The 26,155-nt window shown below is 35.9% G+C and overlaps 1 protein-coding gene across 7 annotated transcripts in view; it reads left to right on the top strand.

The window, feature by feature from the left end:
* NAALADL2 (N-acetylated alpha-linked acidic dipeptidase like 2) overlaps positions 1-26,155 on the top strand; it is a 410,218-nt gene that overhangs the window by 317,027 nt on the left and 67,036 nt on the right. For all 7 annotated transcript variants that reach the window (XM_064721341.1, XM_064721337.1, XM_064721340.1 and 4 more), the window contains 3 exons: positions 6,671-6,763; positions 10,916-11,121; positions 12,617-12,736. In XM_064721341.1, the coding sequence (XP_064577411.1) occupies positions 6,671-6,763; positions 10,916-11,121; positions 12,617-12,736 (419 nt within the window). The remainder of the gene's footprint in view (positions 1-6,670; positions 6,764-10,915; positions 11,122-12,616; positions 12,737-26,155) is intronic.

Genomic DNA, 26,155 nt, shown 5'->3' with positions numbered 1-26,155 from the left:
TAAAAAAATAGGGACTAGAAGAAGAAGCCTTGTATAATTCTGTAATGCATTATAATATATTTTTCCCTGAATTAATGTGAAGCTGTTGATGTTCTGGAGCACAGAGTGTGCTGTTGTTCCCCAGCAGCCTTAATGGAAGAGATAACAGCCTGGTCTTATGATAAGAAATGGTATAGAACTATTTAATACTAGTAATAGCTAAAGAGATAATGCTGAGGACAGCAATGCATTAGAGAAGAGCAAAGGTTGAATTTGCAGTCTTCCTGTTGATTTGAAGAAGCTTGAGAGAGAGATTTCACTTCTGACGTGGGACTCATCATTTATCTGTCAAAAGAGGTGAATGAGCAATTCAGAAGATTGGTTGGCTTGAAATTTGTTAGGATAAAATGATCATCATTCTCTCATCATTATGTTTCAAAAAGCTGAACAGCAGATTCATCAGTAATGATTAAACATTTATATATAGTTTTCTCACATTGCTGCTTTTTTTCCCTTAGCCTTGCAGTTTTCAAGAGACAAAATGTGACAGAGGGAGTGGGAGGATGGAGGCAAACATCCCACACAGATTGAATGCTCAGGACCTACAAAGCAAATAGTGGGAATTGAAGTCAGCTGTTAATTTAGTGGTAGATGAAGTCAGTAATTAGATTTGCTTTTTGTTTGGTATGGTACATTATTGTTAATCCTCATTAATCTGAAATTCTGTGCTCCCATGAACTTTTTCCTAAAGATAGGCAATTAGAAGGAATTTCAGAGTGAACTTCTTTAGAGAAACTGTAAACTTTTGAAGCTTCTTTTTTTTTTTACAAAATCTCACTAGGATATTTGCTGGAACATTGTGAAGGTTGTTGTAAAACTAAAGCACTCCTATAAACATAAATGAGGGAAGTCTTGCTGTGTACTGCCTTTGTTGCTGTTAAGTTTCCCACTATTTGGGAGATTGCAGTAATGTACAAATTACCCTTTTTCAATTAAACTCTTGAGCATTTAATGTAAATCTATCTAATGGCAATTAATATACAAAGTGGTTTTTGACACTAATGACCATATACTTTGGTTTGAATGGAAATCCTGGAAGCCTGCTATTTAAACACATCACAGAGTTATGGCTGTAATTTTCCCCCTTGGTTTTAAGTGTCAGTTTTCATACTCAACCGGATAAATGTCTGAAAAGAGAGAAGGTGAGAAAGATCCAGGATTTCAGCAGTGATCAGTCTCCAGGTGTCTGGGGCTCATCCTGTTCTGTGGCTCATCCTATTCTTCCATTCTTCTCCACATTTATGTTGCTGGTCACTCTTGGAGGGACTGGATGGTCACTTGGTGTGACCTGGTATGGCAGCTCAGTTGGCAGGAAGTGTAAATGCAATGACCTCACTTAAACATCCCACTTCTTACCACCTGCTGATGCCTTCTCCTGTGCAATAGGTGTAATTTTTTTATGCTTTCACTTCTAAAATTATAAAGGCAAGGCATGAATAGTTTAAGTAACCTGAATGATATCAAACACTGTGTGAATAATAGAGCCAGGTACACAAAGACTCCCAGCATTCTGCTGCAGACAGTAAAATTACTCAGATCAAAATGCTTTTCTAGGTAGAATCTTTTGATCTTTTGTAACCTTTTTTTAGTCTACAAAATACAGTCACTGATCAATAGTGAATCATCACAGTGACTGCAGTGCAGAGCTCTGTTGTAGGCTGCAAACAAATCTACCTCCTCTGACAAAATGGGTGAGTGGAACAGATAACCAGAACTGACTGGTACTGGAAAGGTTTGCAGCACAACACAATGAATTTTTATGAGACTTTGAACATCTATTTTATGTAGTTCCACGTGTCAGATGTTCATTATACTGAGTTTATAGTCAACTCTGATCATGTGAAATTTGAATCATTAATTATACAAAAGGAATAATTGGAAGAGTCTGTTGCTTTCCATATTATACGATTCTCATCCAAGATAAATAAAGTTCTCTGCCAAGTGCTGCACTAGTGCAAATCAAGCCTGTCTTCTTTTCATTCAGAGGAAGGGCATGGAGTGATAAAGTGAATGTCTCCTCCTGTTAAACTACAGCCTTGTGATAATATTATATGTGTTTCTCCTTCATAGTTTGCTACCTGTCAGAGAAAATAAAGACTCCCATATTTAATAAACTCTGGCTGGGCCATCTCACACTGTGATATCAATATGCAAACAATACCATAATTTCTGGGTACTTGGACTATGCTAAGCATGAATCCAAGGAAGCAAATAGAGAGAGATGCCAGCAGACTGTGTGGCAGTGCATGTCACTGTATCTATCAAATCTGGAGTCATTGTACACAACAGTAGAAATAGAACAAAGTTCTGCAGATGTCTCTTACTGGCATTTCAAAAAGGAACAAGTTAAATAGGGAGCTCTGATATAGATATATGAAAAGTTACAGACATTTATTCCAATACTCTCAGATTTTCTTTTCATGGTCACTTTAAATTCTGTTCCTTTTTTAAACAGAAGTCCATGAGAAGAATTAAGCATGAACAGTGTGAAGCATTTTTATGTATCTTCCCTCTACTCCCAGCTGAAGCCTAGAGAGTTTTTCTACCAGAATTGTAAATGATCAAGATATATTTTCAGAATTCTCTTCTGCTCCAGTGTTTTCCTGTGTGATGCTTTGCTTTTGATTGCTATAAAGCAGGTAAAGAATGAAAGTAGTGTGAGGTTATGAAATTCAACTCTACCATCAGAAGCATTTTCAACTCTCTTTGATGTTGACTGTGACACATTTATTCTGTATCACATTAGGCCATCCTAGTTTAGAGCCTTCTTAAAGGACTTTATTCTAGGCATTTCTTATTTCAAAAACTCTTCATCTGAAGAGTTTTATTTCTGGATTTCTCATTGTAGGTCAAAAAAGATGATCAAATACCAAGGCGTTTATTCATTAAGCTCTTCATACTAAGATTAGATTTGGAGACTCAAGATCTCTGAGTATTTGTTCGAAAAGGAGAATATGTTAGTAGGTAACATAGTTGATTAATCAAATAGAGATTTATTAAGGAAAAATATTAGAGATATCAGATTTATATGGTGTATTTTTTATACACAAAAAAAAAAGTGAAGGTTTTTCATTACAAGGACATCTGGCTAGGAGTTCTGACACATTCCTGTACAAATAGTTTTATACCTCAACAATACCGCACATTTCATAGACTCAGTATTGATTTTTGCATATGTTATTTTATAGTATCACACAATATTTTTCTGAGATAATATACATTGCTAAGTATTTACTATTTTATATTTATACACTTTTCTTTGTATGCCATGTTGCATGTAGTGTTTTTTGTAAGTGCTGCTGTTACATAAATGTGTGATGATTATATTTCTTCACTTAAAGTTCTGTGTTTGAACTTGAAAAATGATATAAAATATATGGTAAGTAAGATTTTGCACTCAAACTGACATGATCTGTCAAGTGCAGTTTTATGCTGATTACTTCAGCTCAATTAGTGTCCTCAAGTCATGTGAGCATGGATGTTTGATGATATTTGAAATCTCTAGTTCAGTTGTGATTTCAGACAGGTTCACATTTATTCAGGTGTTGATTTCAACAGGAACTATCTCAAAAACTGCCTTACTGCATTACTTGAAGTTATTTAATGTACTTTATTTCAGCTATTACTTGAACTTATTTTATGTACTTTATTTCAGCTATTTCAGTCTACTGAAATAGCTTTGGGTTTTATGATCCAAGAGTTATTCTGTTGAAATCCTAAATTCAGTTAATACTTAATTTTTCTATACTTCAGTTAAGTGTGCATGTAGAGAAATTTTTTCAGTGATTAGCAAAAATCTTGTCAAATGAATTCAATTTTTCAAACCTGAGTTCCTAAAGATGCTTTTTAAAATCCAGTACTCAAATGCTCAGAAAACTGTCTGATGATAGGTGTTTAGCATGATCAGGATTCAAGAATTTAACCAACATGTTTGAAAATTAAACTGAAACTTATACTCCTCTATACATGAGCTTGGGATAAAATTAAAAGAAAAAAAGAAAAAAAATAAAAAATTAAACAAGCCTAACTTATGTTCTTTTAACATAACTACTGCAAATAGGTTTTTCACATCTGAAGTACTAAAATTGTCCATCAAATGAGAGGAAAAATAGCCATGGATTTCTAAAAATAACTATGTAAATGTCAGAGGAGAAGGTAGTCATTTGGTATGAGACAATTTAAAAGTTTCAGGTCAGAAAAGAAACTAAAAAAAAAAAAAAAAAGATAACAGTAAATATGTTTGTGTTCTTCTATCCCAGAAGCAGCTTTTAGCTTACATAAAGACAGTGTATCCTGAATAATGTTAAGGTAAAGTCTCCTCAAAGCTTCCCAGGGAATATAGGGAAAAAAAAAAAAAAAAAAAGAGAAAGTTGTCAAGATCCTTAAAATACAGTGTTAGGACAAGAGGTTTGTTGTCAGAACTGTTTAGAGGGGATTAAATTTTGTTTCTGCTGTATACTCCAAAGAGCAGTTTCAGCCTTTTCATCTGGTGCTCTAAGCCTTTAAGCCCAAGTCACTCTAAGCTGACTACTGTGTTACATGACTATTAACTGGAGTATCTGATTTGAGAATATGGGCATTGCCAGAAGTTAATTTTCTGTGTCTTTATTGTCAGTTAGAGACTGGATAGCTGATGTTGATTAAGGAAAAACAGTGAAGTCAGTTGTCTTCAAAAGGATTTATTGTCTTTTTGTCTGAGAAGAGGCCTAAAGGAACAAACATCTAAAGTGTTGTAGGAAAAGGAAAGGAAATCAGTTTTGACTTTAAAATACTTTTTTTAAGAAGAGTAAATTGGCTCTAGAATGGTTGTAGGTGAGAAACAGCAGCAAGAAGTAACTTGCATAATTGAGGTTAAATTTAAGCTGCTTAATCAACATAGATGGCTTGAGCTGTTTTCACTTGTTTTAAAAGACCCTTTGGGAATCCTTTGGACTATTTTTTTAATGATTTTTTTTTAAATTCTAAAATAATATCTGTGGATTTATTGAACAAAAAAATTAATTTACATGGCATTAGTAATAATTTTAAAATACAGTAACTTACATCAGAAGAGCAAAGTTAATTATGTGACAAATAAAATTATTAACGTGCTGTGACTGATTGTTGCAAAGTCATGTGCCAGGGTTATTTTTAATTAACTGCTTGGTTTGCATTTACACTGGTTTGTTCAAGCAAAACCAGAACTGTCATAGAGAAGACACATCTGTTGATAACTGAAGAGGTTTTGTCTGAATAAAAAATAGCATAACTATTGTTAATTCATTTTTTAAACAAACACTAGCAGTTCACTTTTTTTTTTTTAATACCAATGAAGACAAGTGAATTAAAATATATTGTATTTTATTTTAAGAACATTTTGAAGTAAATTTACATGCATGAACCAGCAAATGAACCCTGAAGAACAGTAACCATGTGTTGTTTCTGTTTCACATGTTGCAGTAAACTCCCCACTTGCATATTCTGTGCACCTCAGGAAACAAAGCCTGGGAAGAAACTGTTAGAAATAGATCCATGGGAGGATAATGGGCTGGGACATGGAGAGCAAAATGATCTGTGGAGTGTTTTAATTGTGGTCTGTGGCAGTAGGGATATGGACATGGAAGGAATTGTGTCCCAAGGATGCTTCAGGAACAGTTCTGCCACAGGGGTGGAGCATTCATGGATGGAGGAGAATCCCCTGCTCAGCCACTGCTCATTGTCACACTGCTGCTGCTTTTTGAGTTCAAGCAGTGTAAGACATTTTCATTTCTCTTGGATAGAAGTTATGGCCTTGCAGATGAGCTGTATGTTAACACATCCTGTTTTCATATTTGGAAGGTGTCAGCAGCTCCCCATGGTTGGTTGTTTGGTTTCCACTGTCACGAACTGCAGGAACTCCTGTGGTAACTGTGTGCCACCTTATTTTAATCTATTTAAACTCGATATTTGCTCTACTCTGGCTTTGTTCTCTGCTACAGTCTCAAATGGCATTGCAGTACTGGGAAGTTCCTTACATTTTAGGCGCTTTTGAAATCGTTCTGCCTTTGTGTTTGCACCATTTCCTCATCTGATGCCAGCTAGGCCAAAACCCCTGGCTTCTGTTGGCACATGTTCACAAGAGCATCACCAAAGGCTGTGCTGGCAAAGCTGTGGGGAGGTCTGACTGCTCCCATCTGATTTAACACAGGGCTTTTCTCCAGAAGAAAATGTAATATAAGCCAGGTATAATTTTGTGAATGTTATTGATAGATTGACCTAGGTGAAGGATTATGTGAGAAAAACCTGTGAAGTTTAAGGCAAATTTTTTTATCACGGAGTTATGTAAATCCTACTCTTATAAATTTTCTTTTTCTGTTGTATTCTGGCAGCATTTAGTGAGTGAATTCAATGATCTTTTAACTCAAGGAGTAAAGATTCCATCTTTGAGATTCCATCTTTTGAGATTCCATCTTTGAATCATGCTGCTAAAATAGGTCAAGAAAATAATGTCGTATTTTGTGTTTTAATCTGTGGTTCCTATTCAGGTTTTTTTTTTTTAACCCCATTTTAAATTCTTTTTTTTAATGTGTGTGAAATTTATCTCTTTGGCCTGTACATTTCTTGGCTGGGTAAATAAGTTCAACATTTTCTCTTTTTTTTCATCTTTTAACAGGCAAAAAAACAATCAGTCTGACCATTCAGTCTGTCACAACTTTCAAGACAATTTCTAATGTCATTGGATATCTAAAAGGAGCTGTATTTCCTGGTAAGTTTCCCTTTGTCATTTGTATTGATTATTTGTTTCACAATGGGTGGGAGTCATAGCTGGGATCAGGATACTATTTTGCCAGATAATTCACTATTACAGAGGAGAAAAAAAGACTTTTTTGTACTCATTTTGTGATTTGTGACAAGACAGAATATGAGGGTTACATAGAGAATGATCTGAAGGGGATATTGTAGTTACAAAAAGCATATTTTTACACAAGCAGCAGGTGTTGCACATGCAGCACAGAGAGTATCAGTAGTTTGTACAAGCAGCTGTTTAATGGTTTTAATTTTAATATGGTTTTAACACTTGCTGCAGCCTTATTTTGTGTCTCAATCATGCCTTAAGCTAGTTTTATGCAAACTATGAATAATAATTACGGTTCTCTATGTGTGATGGTTGAACAATGGAACTCTAAATGCAACTGGGACATAAAGCACAACCTCCCTCTGTCCTTTGATGGTGTACAGAAATAATGTTATCATCAGGATATCATAAGATCATTTGGAGATTATTTTGTTAGTTAGTGAATTTACCTTAAGGATGGAGGTTTTCTGCAACATGAATGAATGCTGTTGCTGATTATTTCAATAGTGCAAACAATTCCTAGTGTGCAGATGATGCACAAACAGCATCATATTTGCCTTAATGCTCTTATATTAGATTGTGAAGAAAGGATGGAAATTTATTTACAGTCCCTTAGGGGATAGGCCAGTCATTTCATATTTTAAGTAATGGAATGAAGGAGGTGGAGAAAATTTTATTCCTGTTGGTGAAATAACAACTCAGTTTTGTGCATGCAGAACTGTATACTTCTCACCAGACTTTTGGCTTGTTTAAAGCAACAGAGGAAACAATTAGCACAGTGAATTTAATTTCTATGAAGGATTTTATTTCCTTAATGAATTTGAAGTTACCAGTCTGCTATTATTAATGTTTTGCAAATAGCTGTCATGGAGTTGGAAAGGCAGAAACTGCCATGTTTAGACATTCCATCTCCTGAATTTTGAAACAGAGGCAAGAAAAAGAATAAAAAGTGTGCTTCAGTTTCTGCTTAACAGGTCTTCTATCTCCTCTGTACCTGAACCTTTCATCTTATTATTACATTTTTAATCAAAACTACTTTTTGGAGGTTTGCCAGTATGTGCTGAACTTCAGGTATCCAAGGAGATTTTAAAAAGTGAAATCAGCAGCAGTGCCCAGATGGCAGCAGTTTGGATGTCTGGCTCAACAAGAGCCATAACAACTGTCTTCTAGTGAAGGCACAAGTTAAATGTCTAATGCTCTGTAATATTTTGTACACAATCAATGTTGAACCTTTTTTTCTCTCTCCACTCTTCCTGGTTGACACTACAGTCATTCCTCCTCAACTGCTTTGAATCTGGATATTTTCATGGCATTGATTCTCTGTCATTTTGATGGGGTTTTGCTCATTTCATACACATGAAATATTCACCTTTATGTTCACAGAAGTGCAGAAAGAAGACAAAATTTATCTTTAGTGCTTAATGAAAGACTGCAGAGCATCACCAAGGGTGGAATTTATTACATTTTGCTTAAAGACCACCAAACACACACATAGAGACAAGCACATCTCTGTAATGCTGATGTTAGCTGGCATTTGATCTGAGGAGTAAGAACGAGCATCTGAAGTGTAACTAAGATGTTAAAATCATTAGGAGTAGATGAAATGTGATAGTTGGTGGCATTTTAAAAACCAAAAAACGTAACACTGATTTTATAGCTCTGTTGGACATGGTTGAAGATGGGATGTATAACAAGAAAAGATAAAGAGAGTCTTTTTAATGCTAAATGCCTGTTGTCCAGCCCATCCCTAACCTGAACACTGTCCTGTTTATCACCTTCAAGTATATCTGATGGGTATTTTTTCCTCTATCTCCAGTCCTTTCTCTTTTTTTCATTTTTGCCATGTTGTTCTGAGAAAGGACAGCTGCTGCCTCTGCAAGCATGACCATCCTTTCTCCTCTGCTTTTTCTGCAGTCATTTGCTTTAGGGTTCTGCCTCTGTTTGAGGGAGAGATGTGCAAAGATGAAGAATTTCAAAGGAGGCACCAGCTGTTATGTTTTGCCCCTGCTCATTCAGCTGCCATCTCCAGCAGCAAGTTGATACTTCCTTCTCAATTAAAATATCCTGTATTATTTTAATAAGGTGTCTCTCCTCTCACATGGTCTGTTCACAGGCTAAACAGAAATTATTACACAGGCAAGCACTGATCCTGCCTGATCCCCCTGTGTTAGTGGCACTTCCATTAATGACCTAGAGGCGTGTAAGGCCATTCATTTTGGTTCCTAATTCCTGTCATTTAATGAGTTGAAAATCCTATGTTTTTTTCATTGTCAGTGCAACCTATAATTAAGCGTATCATGGTGCAACACACAAGATGCAAAATTATATGATTTAGATTTCATTTTGTTACATTAAATTATTATGTAAATCTAGGTTGACACTTTGCATATCTGTTTTTAGAAAGGAATTCTCATTTCCATACCTACACACCCCTAAAGCTGATTGAAAATATTGTATTACAGGTACATAAAAAATCATCTCTTTGTAAAGCATTTTTGATTCTTTATTAAACAACATGTTCAAATATTTTGTTGAACAATGCTGATGAAACTCCAGTTTGATAGAGAATGCTTTTTTAATCAAAGTGTTTTATTAATATTCTTCCCAGGCAGCAGTCACTGCAAAACATACTGAGTAGATATTTTAATTTTAATTTTATGAGCAAATACAAGATGTGGGCAATGTGCAGTAATCTGTTGCTGCATTGTGATGAACTGACAGCAGGTGAATGAGTTCACATGGTTAAAGAAAGAAAAAGAAAACTTTTCCACTTTTTGGAACCCAAATGACACTCAGGAGTTGCCGTGGGTCTGGCATCACTGTTTTCACTGCTGGTAACTGTTCTTATGTTTTCTATTGATATCCTGAAATAGGAAAAAAAAAACCACCTTTAAATGTCTCGATCTGGGCCAGATGGAGACTTTACAAAATATCAGAGCAAAACCAGTAAACAATCCTTCAAAGAGGGTTGTGAATTCATCTCACCCAGAAGGTCTAATAGTTTAATAGCTCAGTCAGAATAACTCTGCTTGGACTTCTTGACCGGCCTCAGTCACACCAGTCAGTCATGTTATTTAATGTGATATATCCCATCAGTGGTTGTGGGGTAAAATAAGGGGGTTTTTCTCCCTTATGAGTGGTATTAGGGTTACATATAATGCCTTGAGAGATGAAGATTGAATTTTATTTCTCTGGAAAAAAAAGTGTGGTTTTTTTTTTGGTTTGTTTTTTTTTTTTTTTTTTTTTTTCAGTGAGTAACCATAGGCATATTTTTTATTTCAGGCTGAAACTTCTTGCTTTTCATTCTATAAAATGCTTTCTTCCAGCATTAACACAGCTGCTGGTGTGACTTACCTTATCTGTATCATTCATTATCTCTATCCCTCTGTCATGTCTCCTCTCCAAACCTGCAGTCCAGGTATTTTAATGTCTCCTTCCACATAAGGCTAAATCCTGATCATCTCTAATCTGCTTGCCGGCTGCTCCACTGCTGTTTCTGCCATGTCTTTTTTGAGATAGGGTGGTGAGCACTGAACACAGTCTTCCAGGTGAGGGAGTACTAATACTTTGTGTATTTTCTTTGTTTCCTGCTGCACTGCCACCCCTTTTGGTTTTTTGGTTTTTGGTTGGTCTGTCTGTTGGTTTGGATTTTTTTGGGTGCTGAGGTTTATTGAGGATCATCTCCTGCTTATTATTTTGTGGTTTTTTCATAACACTCTGCTGTGAGCATGATTGTCTATAAAAAATGGTTTATATCAGATCTATAAGGAGAGCAATAAGCGAACAAGAAAGGCAAAGGTGTGGGGATTATTTTTGGAAACTGTATACATGTGTTTATCCACTAGTTCATTTTTAAGTAGCACTCACAGTTTTGTGTATAATTGTTGTATGATTGTCTTGCATGTCATCACATACTTTTTTGTTGACAGCTTTGTGTTGTGTTAATGACATTACACACTACTAATACAGTTAATTTTCAGGGTTGTTTGGAATTCTTTTAATTTGAGTATCCAGAAAAAAAAATAAAAATTGTTTTTTGGGTTTTTTTATTCCTAATTTCAGACAGATACGTCATCATTGGCAGCCACCACAGCAGTTTGCAGGGCTATGGTGGGCAAGGCTGGGCCAGCAGCACTGCTGTGACCACAGCCCTGCTCCAGGCCCTGATGGCAGAGGTGAGGAGGGGCTGGAGGCCTGACAGGACCCTGCTCTTCTGCTCGTGGGGAGGAACAGCCCTGGGCAACGTGGGCTCCTACGAGTGGGCTGAGGTAAAGCTGCTCTCACTGCAGGGAGGGTTCCTTCTGCTGAAAATATGAAATTACCACGTGGAAATTGTGGCTCACCAGCTGCCCTCTGAGGTCTGTCTGTGTCATGCATGTGCTGCACAGCCAACCCAGGGAAAACATCTCTTGAGGCATTCCTGGGGTAATGAGGGCCAGGATGCTGCCATGGCTGTGGAGGTGGCACATACAGCACCCTTGGGAGCTGCTTTCCCTCCCTGGTGCAGCACAGCTCTGTAAAAGGGCATTGACAGGGTTTGACAGAGCGAGGAAAACCTCAAAAAACAGCACAGGCACAGAAAGAGCTTAGAAAGCTTTTTCACCTTCTTGAGTGTTTAATATTTAATAATTTTTCATCGATAGGCTTAGTGTGGAGAGAAGTGAATGAAGAGAGAAAGAAGAGAACCATGCTATGGTTTACATGAATTAAACAAACCTAGCAGTCTCTCCATGGCTAGTGCTGATTCACTTCTCACAGGTCTGTGCTGAGGAGTTGGGCACAATCCCAGACAATTCCTTGGGCTCTTACTTTGAACAGAATGGGAATCAGCTGGTGAAAGAAAATACCTCAAAAAGTATTGATGATCATACATGGCTAAAGTAGACTTCAGGTCATAAATTAAAGGAATTGCTATGCCTCTAGGCAGAGAATTTCATGGCTGCTTTTCCAGCTCTAATGGTTCAATGAATTAAAACAGTAGATAAAATAAAGGGTTAATTGCTTTTTACCGTGCATAAGAAGCAGCCAACCCTCATTGAAATTTCATACTTCCAACATGATTATTCTTCAGAAACAAGAGGGGGTGAAAAAATCAAATTGAAAAGATCCAGGCTGGAAGCAAAATTTGTTTAGTTCCACTTCAAGTCAGCTTTGCATCAGATGTAATTGCGTTACACCCCTTCTGTTCAATATAAAGAGCCACTTCATGCAAAGAGGAACTCATTACTGAGAAGGCAAAGGGGATCCTTTTAAAAAAGAGATAATAATTGAAACAGTTTGTACATGCTATTTTTGTAGTCTAAAAAATAATAAAATGAAAACACTGGGAAAGTTATGCAATTCGAATCTGAGTTTGGTCTCTGAATGTTTGAGTCCATTTAACTGTTGATAATGATTGCTTTTGAAGTTTGTCTTCTGTAAGGCATAAGTTTAAAAGGCCGTCGTGTTGTTTCACAGTGTGTAATGTTTTCATTTTTGGCCTTACAAGTGTAGTAATTTTTAATTCCTCCCAGACCTGTTTGCATTTTCTTTAGATGATGTGTGAAATGGAATTATAGCTTTTGCTATATAGCGAAATAGCACTGAGATATCCTTTGAAGTTTCCAAGAGCATATTGTGAGAAGCAGTAGTTAACTAATACTTGGGGAATCACAGAGCATGGAAATGTAGGGTGCAGTTTTCCCCTAGAAGCAGCCAAAAGAACAAAAACAGCCTTAATTATAATGATGCAGGGTAGTAACCGTTTTTCTGCTTGTGTTGTAGGATCTCAGGAGCGTTCTTCAAAGAAATGTTGTGGCCTACATCAGCCTCCATAATCCAGTCACAGGCAACTCAACCTTACGGCCCGTGGCATCCCCTTCTCTTCAGCAGCTGGCAGCAGAGGTTAGAAATAAAATATTTAGTTTCACTTGTAGTTTATGAGGTTCCATAGTTAAGATCAGTTGGCATTACACAGCAGTCGGTGGTTATTTCATTTAAGAATTTTAGCCTCACAAATACACATGAACTGGTTTGTTTTTTTTAAAGTAAGCAGGGTAAATTTTATTTTAAAAAATAATGGATTGAGAAGTTGGAAGGAATAGCTTGTTTCACCTGTTTGTTAGACCAAGTCTGACCATACTTGCATGCCCTACAGCTTTTTTACCTTTTGGCAGCTTTAAAGCAACATATTTGTTATTCTTCAGCACAGAGCACATTTTTCTCATCCTAATCAGGTCTTTCCAGACTGTTTCTCAGTTTGCATTTAAACCTGTATATTTAGCAGATGTAACATGACACACAGGGAGAGTGTTGCTCCTACCATAATAAATCCTGTCTGAAGTGAGTATGTCAGGTGCAGTGCTCAGCCATGCCTGCTCAGCTCATCTGGAGTCAGAATATTCCACGTCTGTAAGGGCACAGAGGCCTTCAACTCATGACCCCACTGCTACTCCTGGGCTTTCTGAATTTATCAATATTTTACATGAATGGAAAATAGTGTAAGGCACCTTCTAAATTACAAAACCAGTGTGAAGTGGCATGCATAAAATGGAGTTCAATTTCACTTCCATAAATTATATTTTTAGATTTTTTTTTTCTGTACGTTTGCCAAATGAATAGTTATTCTGATGTTTATTTGACTTGCCTCTGAAGCATTTGGTAAAAAACACTACTCAAAGCTGTATCTTGGATTGAATGCAGTTTAAGACTGATCTGGCTTGGCAATTGTTCAACTAAGTTAGTAAAATGATATCAGTAAATTGCTTCTTAGCAATGTCTTAACCACTTCTCCTGTTCAGTGTTTAAGTGGTAATTTCCTCATGGAAAGAATTTATTATTTATGATTTATTCTCTGTAAGTATTATGAAAAATGTGAGGCAACATCATTTCAGAGAAAAAAAGCTTCCATTTGTGGAAAATTATTTATATATGTGAGTCTGCAGGTGTTATGGATATGTCAATTCAAATTTTGTTATCACTTTTAGCTATTGTATTTGCAAGAAATACCATCCTGAAAAGTTGCTAGCCTTTTGCTAACCTAGTGGTGTTGGCAATTCTATCTCCATTAAAACAACTATTTGCCATTTAAGGGAGTAAGTTTATTATTATCCTTGAGCTATTTGTTTTTTTCTCATTTTCTTTCTTTGTCTCTACAACGCAATCTGTGGCAGTGATCTGAAAACTAAATTGTCTGGAGCTTTGCAGCAGTCTCTTTATTATCTATTTATCACTTTATTAAGACTCAATTTTTTTTATCCTAATAAAAGCCATATTATTATGAGCATTACATTCAAGCCCTCTGTTTTGAAAAGGAAACAAACTTCTGCTTTATTTCTATGGTGTTAAATAATATTTTGTAATTCTTGTAATAGCAGTTGTGTTCTGTTCAGCAGTATGGAAGGAACCCCACTTAGCAGCCTTGCCTTGCACCTGTTAATTAATAAAACATGACTAGAATGTCTTTTTTTTTTAAGTCCCAGTAAACACCTTCCATCTCACTTCTGATTCTTTAATTTTGAGAGTGCATCCCTTCTGCATGTTTATCCTAAAGCCCCCTTTAAAAAGTAAAGGATAAAATGCATGTGAGCATTTTATCTGTATGGCTTTCCTTTCTGTAGGATATTAGTATTTGTAATTAAAATAACTGTCATACAGTTTGTGACATTAAAAAGATTTATAGGAATTATGGCTTCCAAATGCTGGCTAGATTTCTAAATTCATATCAAATTACTGACAGTGATGGAGCAGCCAAGCACAGATCCTTGTGTGCTCCCATGTGTGCTCACAGTTTGCCATGTGTCCAGGAGATTTTCTCTGGAAGACTGATCTGCTTATAAAGAATATTGATATTACTTCCAGCACTTGCCAGGAAGACAATGTAATTACAGATTACCTGTAAGTTATGACACTGCAAATGGGCTGAGATGTGACTTTCTGGAGCTCATCTCATCTTGAAGAAATTGTGAGTCTGTTCACATGAGATTCTTGCTACCAGGTGCAAGTTGCAGAGCTTAAAAATTCTAATGAGAGAAGAGGATAATTTTAATTTTTGTGAGCTCTGAATATAGGTTAGAACAGGAAAAAAGGTGAAAGATAAATTTAGAATTAATGATATCAGTCCATTTTAAAATTAAAAGATAGATTAGCCTGTTTTTTAGTTGGATAGAAGTTTTCCATAATTTGTGAAGACATGGAAGGTCCTGAATTGTGCCTATGGATTCAATGGTAGAACTCATAATTTAATTCCATTTTTAGCCCACAACAAAAGAAGCTGTCAGGGATTATTTTTCCTTCTACTGCTAAACAGTGTTGTAACATTGTTTGCAAGTAAAGGAGACTGAAATCTCACCATTTTTTGGGTTTTGTTCAGTGCTCACTGTAGTGCTAAAGTTGTGTGTGAAAGAGAGGGAGAATGTATTCCTAGGGAAAATTAATTTATGTTAGAAAAGCCTACAGAGAATAAATGCTAGGATCCTAGGGATAACAATGAAAAACTGTAGTTTGTCCTGTGAAAGAGAACTCAAGTAATAATCACACTAAATGCAGAGCACTCTGTGGATGCTGCAAGGAGCATAATTTAAAGGGAACTGTGGGAAAATAGCAAACTAAGATGGGCCAATACACACAGCAGTGTTTGCTTTCTGTCTTGTTTTTTTAAAATAAAATTAAATATTGGACAATTGCTAATCACTGCAGCTTCCACAATATCTTTTACCCCTTAAATTCTGGAAAAATAAGAAAAGAAGTTTTAGCTGAAATATTATTTGTACGAATTTTCTAACATCAACAGTGAAAAGAAGAATCAGGAAACTTAATAACTTGTCTGCTATGTGAGGTCTGGCAATCAGAGAATAGAGTAAGTGCTTGGCTAATTAACAGAGACCATGTTTCTTAAAAAATGTTTTGTATAAAGGGATTATATCTTCATATTAGTTGCAGGTTTCAAGAGGGACCTATATAAGCAGTCTGCAAACAATAATTTTATACGCCTGTCTGTGGGATTCTGGTTGAAACACCAAATTACACGAAGAAGCGAATTTAAATATTTGGATTAATTAGGCAAAGAGGAACTCAAACAGTTCTGAGACCTTGACATATTTAATTCCAATATTTTTTATATAACTAATTAGTGTCCACATTAACAAGAGGGAAGTACTGCCAAGTTATATTTTTGTCTACTGTTATTTTGCACAGAAAATGATGGTTAATTCGCTTGCTCAGTGGGTGAATCAGCATTTGTTGGCAGAGTGTCATTGGTAAATTGGGTTTGTTCAAGCTGGGATTCATTCTCTGTAAATAAGGCCATTAATGATTTTTTCTATAATGGACATGTCACAAAGAAAAAAAAAGTTATCATGAACCATAAATTCATTGCTGTTGTCTTTTAACTGATTGTGTGACCATCAGACTCCGGGTCTGCTGTTACAGCTGAGCCCAACAGAACTTACTGCTCCTGTCTCCCAAGGAAAGGAGTGATTTAAAGCTATTGATGAACGAGTTGATCATTAAAAATGACTGTGCCAAGTATTGTTCCATGCTATATATCAGTATTTGTTTCCACTAATGGAGTAAAAGGCATAAAACATCTCTACATTTACAGGTGGTGTTATTGACAGAAAGTTCTTTTTTCTTTATGAAGTAGAGCCAAAGATAAACTTCTGCATAGATGTTACTATCATTATTTCTTGATTAAAAGAAAAAATCTTACATTAATGTCAGCATCAATTCTTTTCTTCCAGCTTTATGTGTTTCTCATTTTTTAATACTGTCAGCATTAATAGTGAATCTCCTAGTGTCATATCAGTAGCTGTAAATAAGAAAAAATATGATTATTTGAATTGCTTGTTCTATGCCTTATAATAGAAGACTGTTGCTTCCCTGTGAGCTTTCAGTCTTTACCTATTATCACTTTTAGTGTGAGATTTGATTGCTGGTGTTGCTTTTTATATATGTGTTGAGAGCAAAGAAAAATCTCTTTGAGAATCAGAAGTTTATGCTGCAAACTTCTATCTCAGGAATTTCTAACTGTGTTAGAATAATGCTGTTAATATAATTGGCAATAGTACATTGCCAGTTCTATTAAATTTATTAAGATGCTGCTTCTCCAGTGTGAAAAGTTTCATTTAATGAGGGATTTGATTTGCAGGAGGTTTTTTTGTATCTTCTGACCACTTTTTCCTTTTCATAAAATCCTGCTTTCTCCTCTGTTACATATTTTTTCGCTCTTTGAAATTGAATAATTTTATTACATTAATGCCAATTCAGACAGTGAGTAATTTAACCTACTCATATATTATGATGTTATAAAAATACTGTTACTGTTAAATGTGGAGAAAAGAGTTTGTTAGCATAGCATAATGTAATAATGAACCAGTTTTCCAGCTGTGTTCTTACTGGAGAACAATTCCTTTGTTCCTGTTGACTCAGGCTTTCTGATTCCATGTCCTTCCTTGTATTTACATAGATCTCTAATAGAGGTGTAAATGATGTATATTTTTAGAAAGGTTTTCTTGGTTTGAAATGTAAATGTCTATTTTAATAGCCCTTGTGGATGAAACTGAATAAATCTGAATATTTTATTACATTCAGGTGTGGTGCTGGAGTAGGTAATTCCTTTTCTGCTGCAAAAATGGGGTTTGGTTCAAGTTTTCTATTGTCCAATTGAGTTATTATTGAGTCTCATATAATGAGCTGTACCATGTAAGGGGACTGTTTTTTCCCTTCCAGACACTTTAGCCAGACTACAGTATTAGAAAAATTAACTTCACTTCTGTCTAAATATTCTGTTTAATTTCATCTTGATTATTTCCCTTCAGAACTGACTTTTTCATGATAATAGAAAGATGTTTTCTTGGTGATAGAAAAACCTTTCATGTAGAGAGTTTAAAAGTAAACTTTTAGTTCTTACAAAAGAAGATAGATTGAGAGCTCTGGATATTATAAAGTTTCTACATAAACAGAAATCATTGAAAAGTTTCTCTTGATGTTTCATCGTTATTAACTGTGTTGCTGAATGAAATTAAATTGACTGTGGCTATAAGCTGTACTACACAAACAGCCCATGGGAAAGAAATTCACATGCAAAAATTAGGTGTATGGCCAAATAACCAGAAAGAAAGCACCTTTAAATCAGAATTGATCGGAAATTAATATAAACTGAAATGTGTAATGTATAAACAGTCTGTTTAATGTTTTTTGATCCAAAACAGCTGCAGCCATGGGCTTTAGTTGTGCATGTCACAGGAAAAGAATCAAAATCTTGTGCAGCATGATTAACTCTTTAATCTGCAGATCCTTACTGGAAAAAAAAGCACCTGGGTAGTGAAAAGCAGACCATTTGTTTGTTATAAATGAAAAGGTGACCTATTTTCAGTAATGCCATGTATATTTAACCTTGCCAGAAATATCAGTGTGGCTTTTCTAAGTGTGCTGAACCTCGCTCCTGGCAGGGAGAAGGTTCCAGGTGCTCTTTGACACATTCTGCTCCCCCTGTCTCAGTGTGCCTTGGAAGTGTGATGGACTGTTCTGTGGACAAGCATGGAGATGTTTGTTTTTACATGATGTGCCTCTCTTTTATGTTGTAAAATTGTGAGCTGTTTCATCGAGTATTCGTAGAGTATTTCATATTTCACTGAGCAGCTTACAGAATTCAGAGGAGTGGGAAGAACTGAAGGCTTGTAGAAACCTGGGAAGGTGTGGGGGGTTTGGTTTGAGTGGGGGTTTTTTGTCATTTCTTTTTGGTTTTTTGTTTTGGTTTGGGCCTTTTTTAAGCTGTTTTTTCCCAGGAAGAGTAGAAGTACCTCTGTAGAATGGTAAACCAGTCAATGAGGTGAAAATATTGACCTGAGCTCCAGTGGGTGCAGTGAAGAGTGGAATTCCTACTCATGCTGAGAGATTTTGAGGTTGGAAGTTCTCTTTCAACACGGACCCTTGTCATGCTTGGAGGACTCCTACACGTCTTCTAGGGTTCAGGTTTAAAAATCAACTCAAAATTATGGTGATTGGCATATTTTTGTTGCATAAATTTGTCCCCCCTTTAATTTCAGTGTTGTCGCAGTAACAGTTCTTACATGTGGAAACGAAAGCTTGATTGCTTTAAGGCTGTTAATTGAACTTCTGTGTCTCTTGTTTAGGCATACTTATATAAGAAATACTCAAATTTAGGAAGGGAAAAAAAAAGAAATCCCCAAACACCTCACCTGGTTTATGTCACTCATCAAAAGGAAAAAAAAATCTTACAATTTTAACTTAGGCATATTTATTGGCAAGAAGTTAGAATTCCTTTGATGAATTCTTTGAAGCCAGGTGTGAGGAAAATCATTCCAAATCCATTTAAAACTGTGATATTTTGAATAATTACAAGCATAAACTTGAACTGTTGTGGGATTTGCCTGGTTGGTTTATTCGTCATCTGTTTACCACAAGCAGATTCTGGTGATGATGGTTTGTCTAGTGTAAAAAAAGGGAGACTTTTGGGACACCATAAACAGGGAATGTGAAATTTCAAAAGCAATTTCAAGCCAATTTAATATATGTGGAAAATACATGTATTTTCCAAATTATTCCTAAGGTTTTAATTAGTAACATAGTTGAGATGGATTTTTATTTATTGAGTCAAAAAGCCACTATTCCCATAGTATTACTCCTGTCTTGAAGGGCACACAGAATGGGACTTCACGGAATAGAACAGAGAAAATTTTAAAGCAGATAATCTCAGATGTCAGGAAAAGCCAAAATGCAAGAAATAGTTTTCTTGGAGGTTCTGCAAAAAGCTTTCTTTTGGCAGCTAAAGGTCACACAGCTCCAACCTTTGTCTCCTGGCAGAGCATTGAAAGGGATTTCAAAACTTCTTTTGTAGCCTTCTATTTTAACACTTTAAATGCTTTAAGTTTTCTTTCAAAAGGAGTTTAGGAGAGCTGCTGGATCCTCTGTTTTGTAACTCAACATCCTTTTCTTGATTAGATAATTATTCTATAATTACTTAAAAAAAGGCTTAATGCTGTACCTTCAACAGGTAATTCAGCACTAGAAGGGAGAATTCTATCCATACAATTATTTGCATATGCAATTATAGCAGTGAGGCCAGAGATACAAACTGTGGCAGGTGGAGTGCACAGAGAAAGATTTAATATTGAGGAAAAAATGAGCTCATATTTATGGGATTCAATAGCTTTAGCCCATTAAAATATATTGGGTTGTGAAGTAATTTTTTTCCACACTGCTGACTAGAATCTGCACCTTTGAGAATTCATGTAGATGCTGTATTATTTAGTATTCTCAGAAATATATATATATGTAGCATTCATTAGTCTTCCTTACCAGAGTAAATAGATTTAGATAGCACTTTACAGGATATGTCAATTTGTTTTCTCAATTTGTGCAGTGCAAACATTTCTCCCTTACAGACTGTGTAAGCATTGTTTCAGAAAGTTCAATTTTATTGCATCAAAATTAACTTTTAAAGATTGGAATTTGGAGGATGAAACCTGAAATACAGTGTTATAGATACTTAGATTATATTGTGCAGTAGTTAGAAGCTATCAGTTGTCTGTATTGTAGAACTCTGCTAATCAGTTCTGAAATAAAATTAATTATCAGCCTTTCTTTATGCCCTTGCTTTCTATGAAAAAGCAGGGACATATCCCTGAAAACTTATTAATAAAAATCCAGATTTCTTTAACAAAATTTAAATGTCTTTTTAGTCTTGTATACTTGACAGTACATAGAAATTACAGTATCCCTGTTCAATGCTTTGCTTCTGTTTTGGAAAGATCTCAGATAATAATCCTAATTTTCAGAGCACAAAGAAACACATCATTTAGATGTATGATGAGTTTTGGGTGATAGCTGGCTACTGTGTGTTTTGTTGATCAAATTCATGTTAGAATCCATGTTTTAACCAGGTTCTGGTTAAAATGTGGTTAAAACCACATTTTATTTAAGTAGCTGAAGTTCTTCTCCCAAGCCCTTATATTTCATGGTTCTTGAAACCAAGTTCAAGTGAGCTTCTATGGAAACCAGAAGGAAAAAGTCATTTGTCCATATGGCTTTCCCTTCTCTAGGGTTTTCTCTTCTCCTTTTCCCACTGCTATTGTTTTGCTGTACAGAGGCAGGAACACTTTCTTGTGGTTTAAGTAGATAAAAGTTGGAAGAATCCAGTCAGGAAAAGAGTATTACAGTACCCCACTGCTGTAAAAATAAAATCATTTGACATCTTTTGGATCATTTAATTTATCTCTCAGTGGAGCCTAGAGACCTGCATTTGTGGTGCTGACACACTTTAATAAATCTGCTTTGTGATTATCTTCCTGAAAAATTCAATTTCTACAGATACTTGATATCTTAAGTGCAAATACTGTTATTATACCATTTGCTCAATTCCCATTGAAGTCCAGAAGAGGTTTTTTATGTGAAAAATATGATGGTGGTTTATTGACCTTCATGGTCTGTATGCAGTGGTGGGAGTGACTTTCATTTCAAAGACTGAAAAATAGGTTTTGTGTGTGGCTTGAAGGGGGTGATTTGTTCATGCATAGTTGCCATTAAGAAGTTTCAGTGCCAGACTGCAGGTTTCAGGGCAAGGTAAAGCTTTGTCAGCAATAAATTTCTCTGGCCTTGTTCCAGGCTGGTGCCATGAGGGAAGATTTGCCATAGTTACCCATGTCTCATTAGAGTTCTTCAAAGAATCACTGATTTTCGGTGTTCTGTGCCATAAAAAAGTTTCTCCATTTGTGTCTATTACAACTGAAATTTGGTCTTTGATTACAGTAATAAAGTCTGAGATTTTGATGGCAAATTTCTCCCCCACTTTAAAAAACCTGGCTGTTGCACTGGCTATACCATGGTTCTGTGTTTGTGTCCCCTCTTGGCTGGATAATGTGGTGTTGGGGTCTGTCCTGCCTCTGTGTGCATTGTTAGAGATGGGCAGGATCATTCCACAGGATTCTTGGATCCCTTAAAAGAGCTGGTATTGTATTGGATATTGGGAATACATGTGGAGGAGCAGAGAATATGAGACATGCAATATACAGAACAAGGATAAATGATTTTCTTTCGTTTTTTCCTAGTGAAACACATGAGTTTAAGTTGTGTTCATAACCAGCAGATTGAAGATCTCAGCATGGTGGGAGAAACCCTTGCATGGGAAAGGGTGGCAGACAGCTGACCTCTGCAGAAATCTGCTTTTCTGGGTCAGCTTGATGATGAAGCTCATGGGGGTGTCTGCTGAGCTGATTTGCACTTTGGCAAGTGCTGGTGTTTGGGAAGTGGTGCTGGCAAACATTTCTGGTAGAAATCCCACATATCTGAGTTCTCTGTAGCTCAGAAAACATGACATGGGAGTGCTGATGGTTGGGAAAATGTAAATTACAGTAGTCACAAACTGTAGTAAAATCGAGTAGTTAGAAACTAGTAAATTAGAGTAATCACAAACTGTAGTAAAATAGACTAGTTACAAACTGTAGTAAATTAGAGTAGTTACAAACTATTGTAAATTAGAGCAGTTACAAACTGTAGTAAATTAGAGTAGTTACCAACTATAGTATCCAAGTTACACCCAGCTGTGGGCCTAATTTCTGCCATTAAGTGCTGCCATACAAACACAGCAAGAAAAAGCTTGAGCACCATGAAGTCCAGGAGAGTTTTAATTTTTGCATTACCAAAACACAGATTGACTTCATCCTTCAGTTACAAATGCAAATAGTCAAAAATCATTTGTATTCAAAATTAGATCAAAATGAGGAGGTTACAGAAGGAAGCTCTAAAGGAAAAAGCACCTGAAGTTTTGAGTGTTGGGTGTGGAGACAGGTTCCCTCTTGATACAGTGTTTTCTGGGTTGTCCATCATAATGGAATACAATTTTAAGCAGTTTCCTGAAATTTATCTTCAATAAATGTGACTCACTGAATAGTGAGGCTGAGCCTGTGGCCATGGAAATTCAGTCTTTAAAGTCACTTAAAAATTTTGGAGAGTTTGCCTTTTCCAGTGGTGCTGAAAAAATATGGAAGAAGTTCTAATGTATTATTTTCTGGGGTAAGTGGATACTTTGGAGAAGCACAGCTACCAAAGGTGTGTGCAACAGTTTCTCAATTATTTTTTTTAAACTTCTTATTTTTAAGGCACTGAGATACTTGGAACTGCTGATGGCATTCCCACTGCAGTCTTGCCACTTATATAATTCATGCTATATAATTTCAGCTTTAAATATTTGATTGCTCTCAAATTCTCTTATCAAATGGGAACATACTTGCTTGATTTTTACCTTCCTTAAAAAAGCCATTAAAATTCCTAGCAGTTTGTGCTGAGTGCTGGCAACAGGTACATTTGACTCAATGAGGCATGGGACTTCAATTTGGTTATAGGAAGGATAAATGTAATTCAGAATCATGTAACAAGCATCAGGAATCAGAGAAAGACTGTCAGTAGATAAAGTTAAATGTAGAAAAAGTGCAGGATAGAAAATTAAATTTACACTATATAATTTTTTACTACCTTGCTTTTGTATTTCCTACCAGTTTGATGTAACTTTTGCATCTAAAATGTGATTTAGTCCTGTGAGGTACCATTTATTTTAAAGACTTTATTCTGATAGTTATGGTTTTTTTTTTTTAAATAAGACAAATATTTAAAAGTATGCAAATACTTCTTAACAGAAACCAAAGCCTTGAACAAGAATTACAGGATTAAGTTTGTCTCATGTTTTTCTAGCTGTAAGCTAAATAAAAAATAACTCCATTTTGCAAAGTAGTATAACATACAGCAATATATTTAAATTTTCTGTTCCAAGCACAGATATTTCTCCATGCATTATTTATAACCACTGGTATTGTAATTTCCCACTTTTTTAGGAAGTCACCATTGAAATGCAAAAATTGCTTCACATTCACACAATTTTGAAAGGTACAACTGGAGTTTTATTTTCAGCAGGTTATGTTTTGTAGGTAAACTGACTTTTCCTTGGTTCAGTAGAAATCTGAATACAACGTCAGAACTGGGTCTTGGCTAATCTTGGTTGGACCTGACCTTTTGAAAGTATTGTGTTTGCCACCATTTTCAGTTTCTTCTTCCCCTCTGGGTGAAAAAGCCTTCTCTGTCATGCAGAATACCTGCAGGCTTTTTGAAAGAGCAGTTCTTTTAAAGCCATGATGTTTGTCTAAAAGGCAGGTTTTGTCTTGTGAAAATGCAGTTCTACCTTCCTGCACAGCCTAAAAAAACTGTTTACTCTTGGAATTTCCAGTTGTTGTGCTTTTGTGTATGAAAACACAGAGTAATTTGGTGGTGGGGGGATTTAGATTGTCTAATGGGGATCCCTGGGGTTGTAGTGATTTGTTTGAGAATCACCTGCAGTGTCCACGAGTATCAGAGGGATTCAGATGATGCTGAATTCCTTGTCCCTGATGACTTTCAGTAAACACAACTCTTGAGGGAGTTGTTTCTCCCTGGTGACAAGTTCCTCCCAATGGAATATGTGTGTGTGTGCAGGGAACATCTCTCACTTCACTGTGGTAGTTCTGAAGAATCCAAACCAGGGGCAATTTCTGAGATTTAAATTTCTCTTTTCTGTGATTTTGCAGTGCTACAGAATTTAGCCAGTCTTCATGTTACCCTTAAAGGTAATTAAATAATGTCAAGATTTTAGATATTTTCAGTAAGGCTTCATACATGTTTAAATGAAAATATGTGTAAGTGGGAAGGAAAAATTGCTAAGGAAGTAAGGAACCAACATTTTATTCATTTTTAATTAATCACTTCAATCTTAATGTAACATTAATTAAATGCAGCAAGGTTTAGTCACTCTACCTCATAAGATTTCATGGTGTAGCTTTAATCAGGTAATCAAATGATCACATTGTATAAATAGGCAAATACATCACATCAGTGGTGTGTAACATTCTGGCTATTTAAACCACAACTACTTTCCATCTATAGCATATTAATTATCACCACCACATTTAGCTTTTCTTTTCCTAAACAGGGAAAGAATGAATGAATGAATATAATTTAGAATTATTTTTATGCACATACTTGAATCATGTCAGTTTGATAAGGCTCAAAATTGGGGAAATGCTGTGCATTTAATTATTATGTAGTTGTTTTGCTCTATGCTATTGAGCAATACAGAAATGTTGGATACCTTGCTTGCCTTTAGTTGGTTTGAAAAGCACTTTGAGGTCTGTAGGGCAAAATGCCCTTTTAAATCTCCCTAATAATTTCTGAAAGAGCTGATTTGCATCAATAGCAATATGTATAATCAATCAATAAAGACAGAGCAGAACAGGATGTTTATAGCCAAACCTGATAGTCAGCTGGGAGAAAACAGAGAAGTGTGTTTGCCATAGAATTGATGCAATTCCTAGAAGCTCCATGGTTTTTTTTAATAGCCTTTGGCAGCCATCTATTAATATTTTTTTAAGAACCATCAAACCTTCTGCCTCTAATGATGTGTTTGCTATAGTGTGGCAGGTGTGTATAGATGAGAGACACAGACCTGAGAGCCCTTTCTCTGGCCTTTATTGCTTGTTGGTGTTGATTCACATATTTATAGTTATAAATATGTTAATCTCTTGATTTCTGCATTTTTACAAGGTCTGTGATGAATTAAATAAATTCTTTGGTTCTTCCTTTGGACAATCTTACTTGCTCTAGATGGTCTCTCATACCTCAGGTCCTTAATTGCACCAGTCCCTGACGCAGGTACTGATTCAGCTCAGAAATAGAGATCAATTATTCATGAAGAATAAGCCTCCTTGTTGTAGCTCTGAAGCTGGGAGCACTGACATACTGTGAGAATAACTGTTCATTCTTTACTGGCCTTATTGAAAGCTCCATAGATGTTTTAATCCATTTTCAAAAGGTGGTAATGTTTTATCTGAAGCTGGAGTCAAGTAAAGAAAAGTAGTAACCAGAACTAACTAATGAGTTCTGCAGCAAAGTCCCACTTGATTACACTTCAGATGTGTCAGATTTGTTTTAGGACACTAACTCAAATTAAATGCATTTGATTTGCCATATGGTACTCTTCATTTTCTCAAATTTGTAATGTAAACCTGTAAGATGGTGCTGACACCCAAAATGAGCTCCAGAGAAATAAAATCAGTGCATGTCAGTGCATGTGAATCCTTGCACTGACACCAAGCACTCCTTGATTCCTGGCTCACCAGGGGCTTGGTTTGGCTCTGGGCTTAAGGAAGGGTTTGACTGACATGGTGGAGCCCAGCCTGAGCAGCTGAGTGCTCTAAATACAGCCAGTTTGTCTTTTTCCTATAAAGCTAACCAGCTGAAGAAATACAGTTTGGCTGCTCTTCAAATGGCAGTTAGTTGTGT

Source organism: Zonotrichia leucophrys, chromosome 9, assembly GCF_028769735.1.
Source record: "Zonotrichia leucophrys gambelii isolate GWCS_2022_RI chromosome 9, RI_Zleu_2.0, whole genome shotgun sequence".
Lineage (NCBI taxonomy): Eukaryota > Metazoa > Chordata > Aves > Passeriformes > Passerellidae > Zonotrichia > Zonotrichia leucophrys.
Note: the sequence above shows the minus strand (reverse complement) of the source record. Positions and strands in the feature narration are given on the sequence as shown.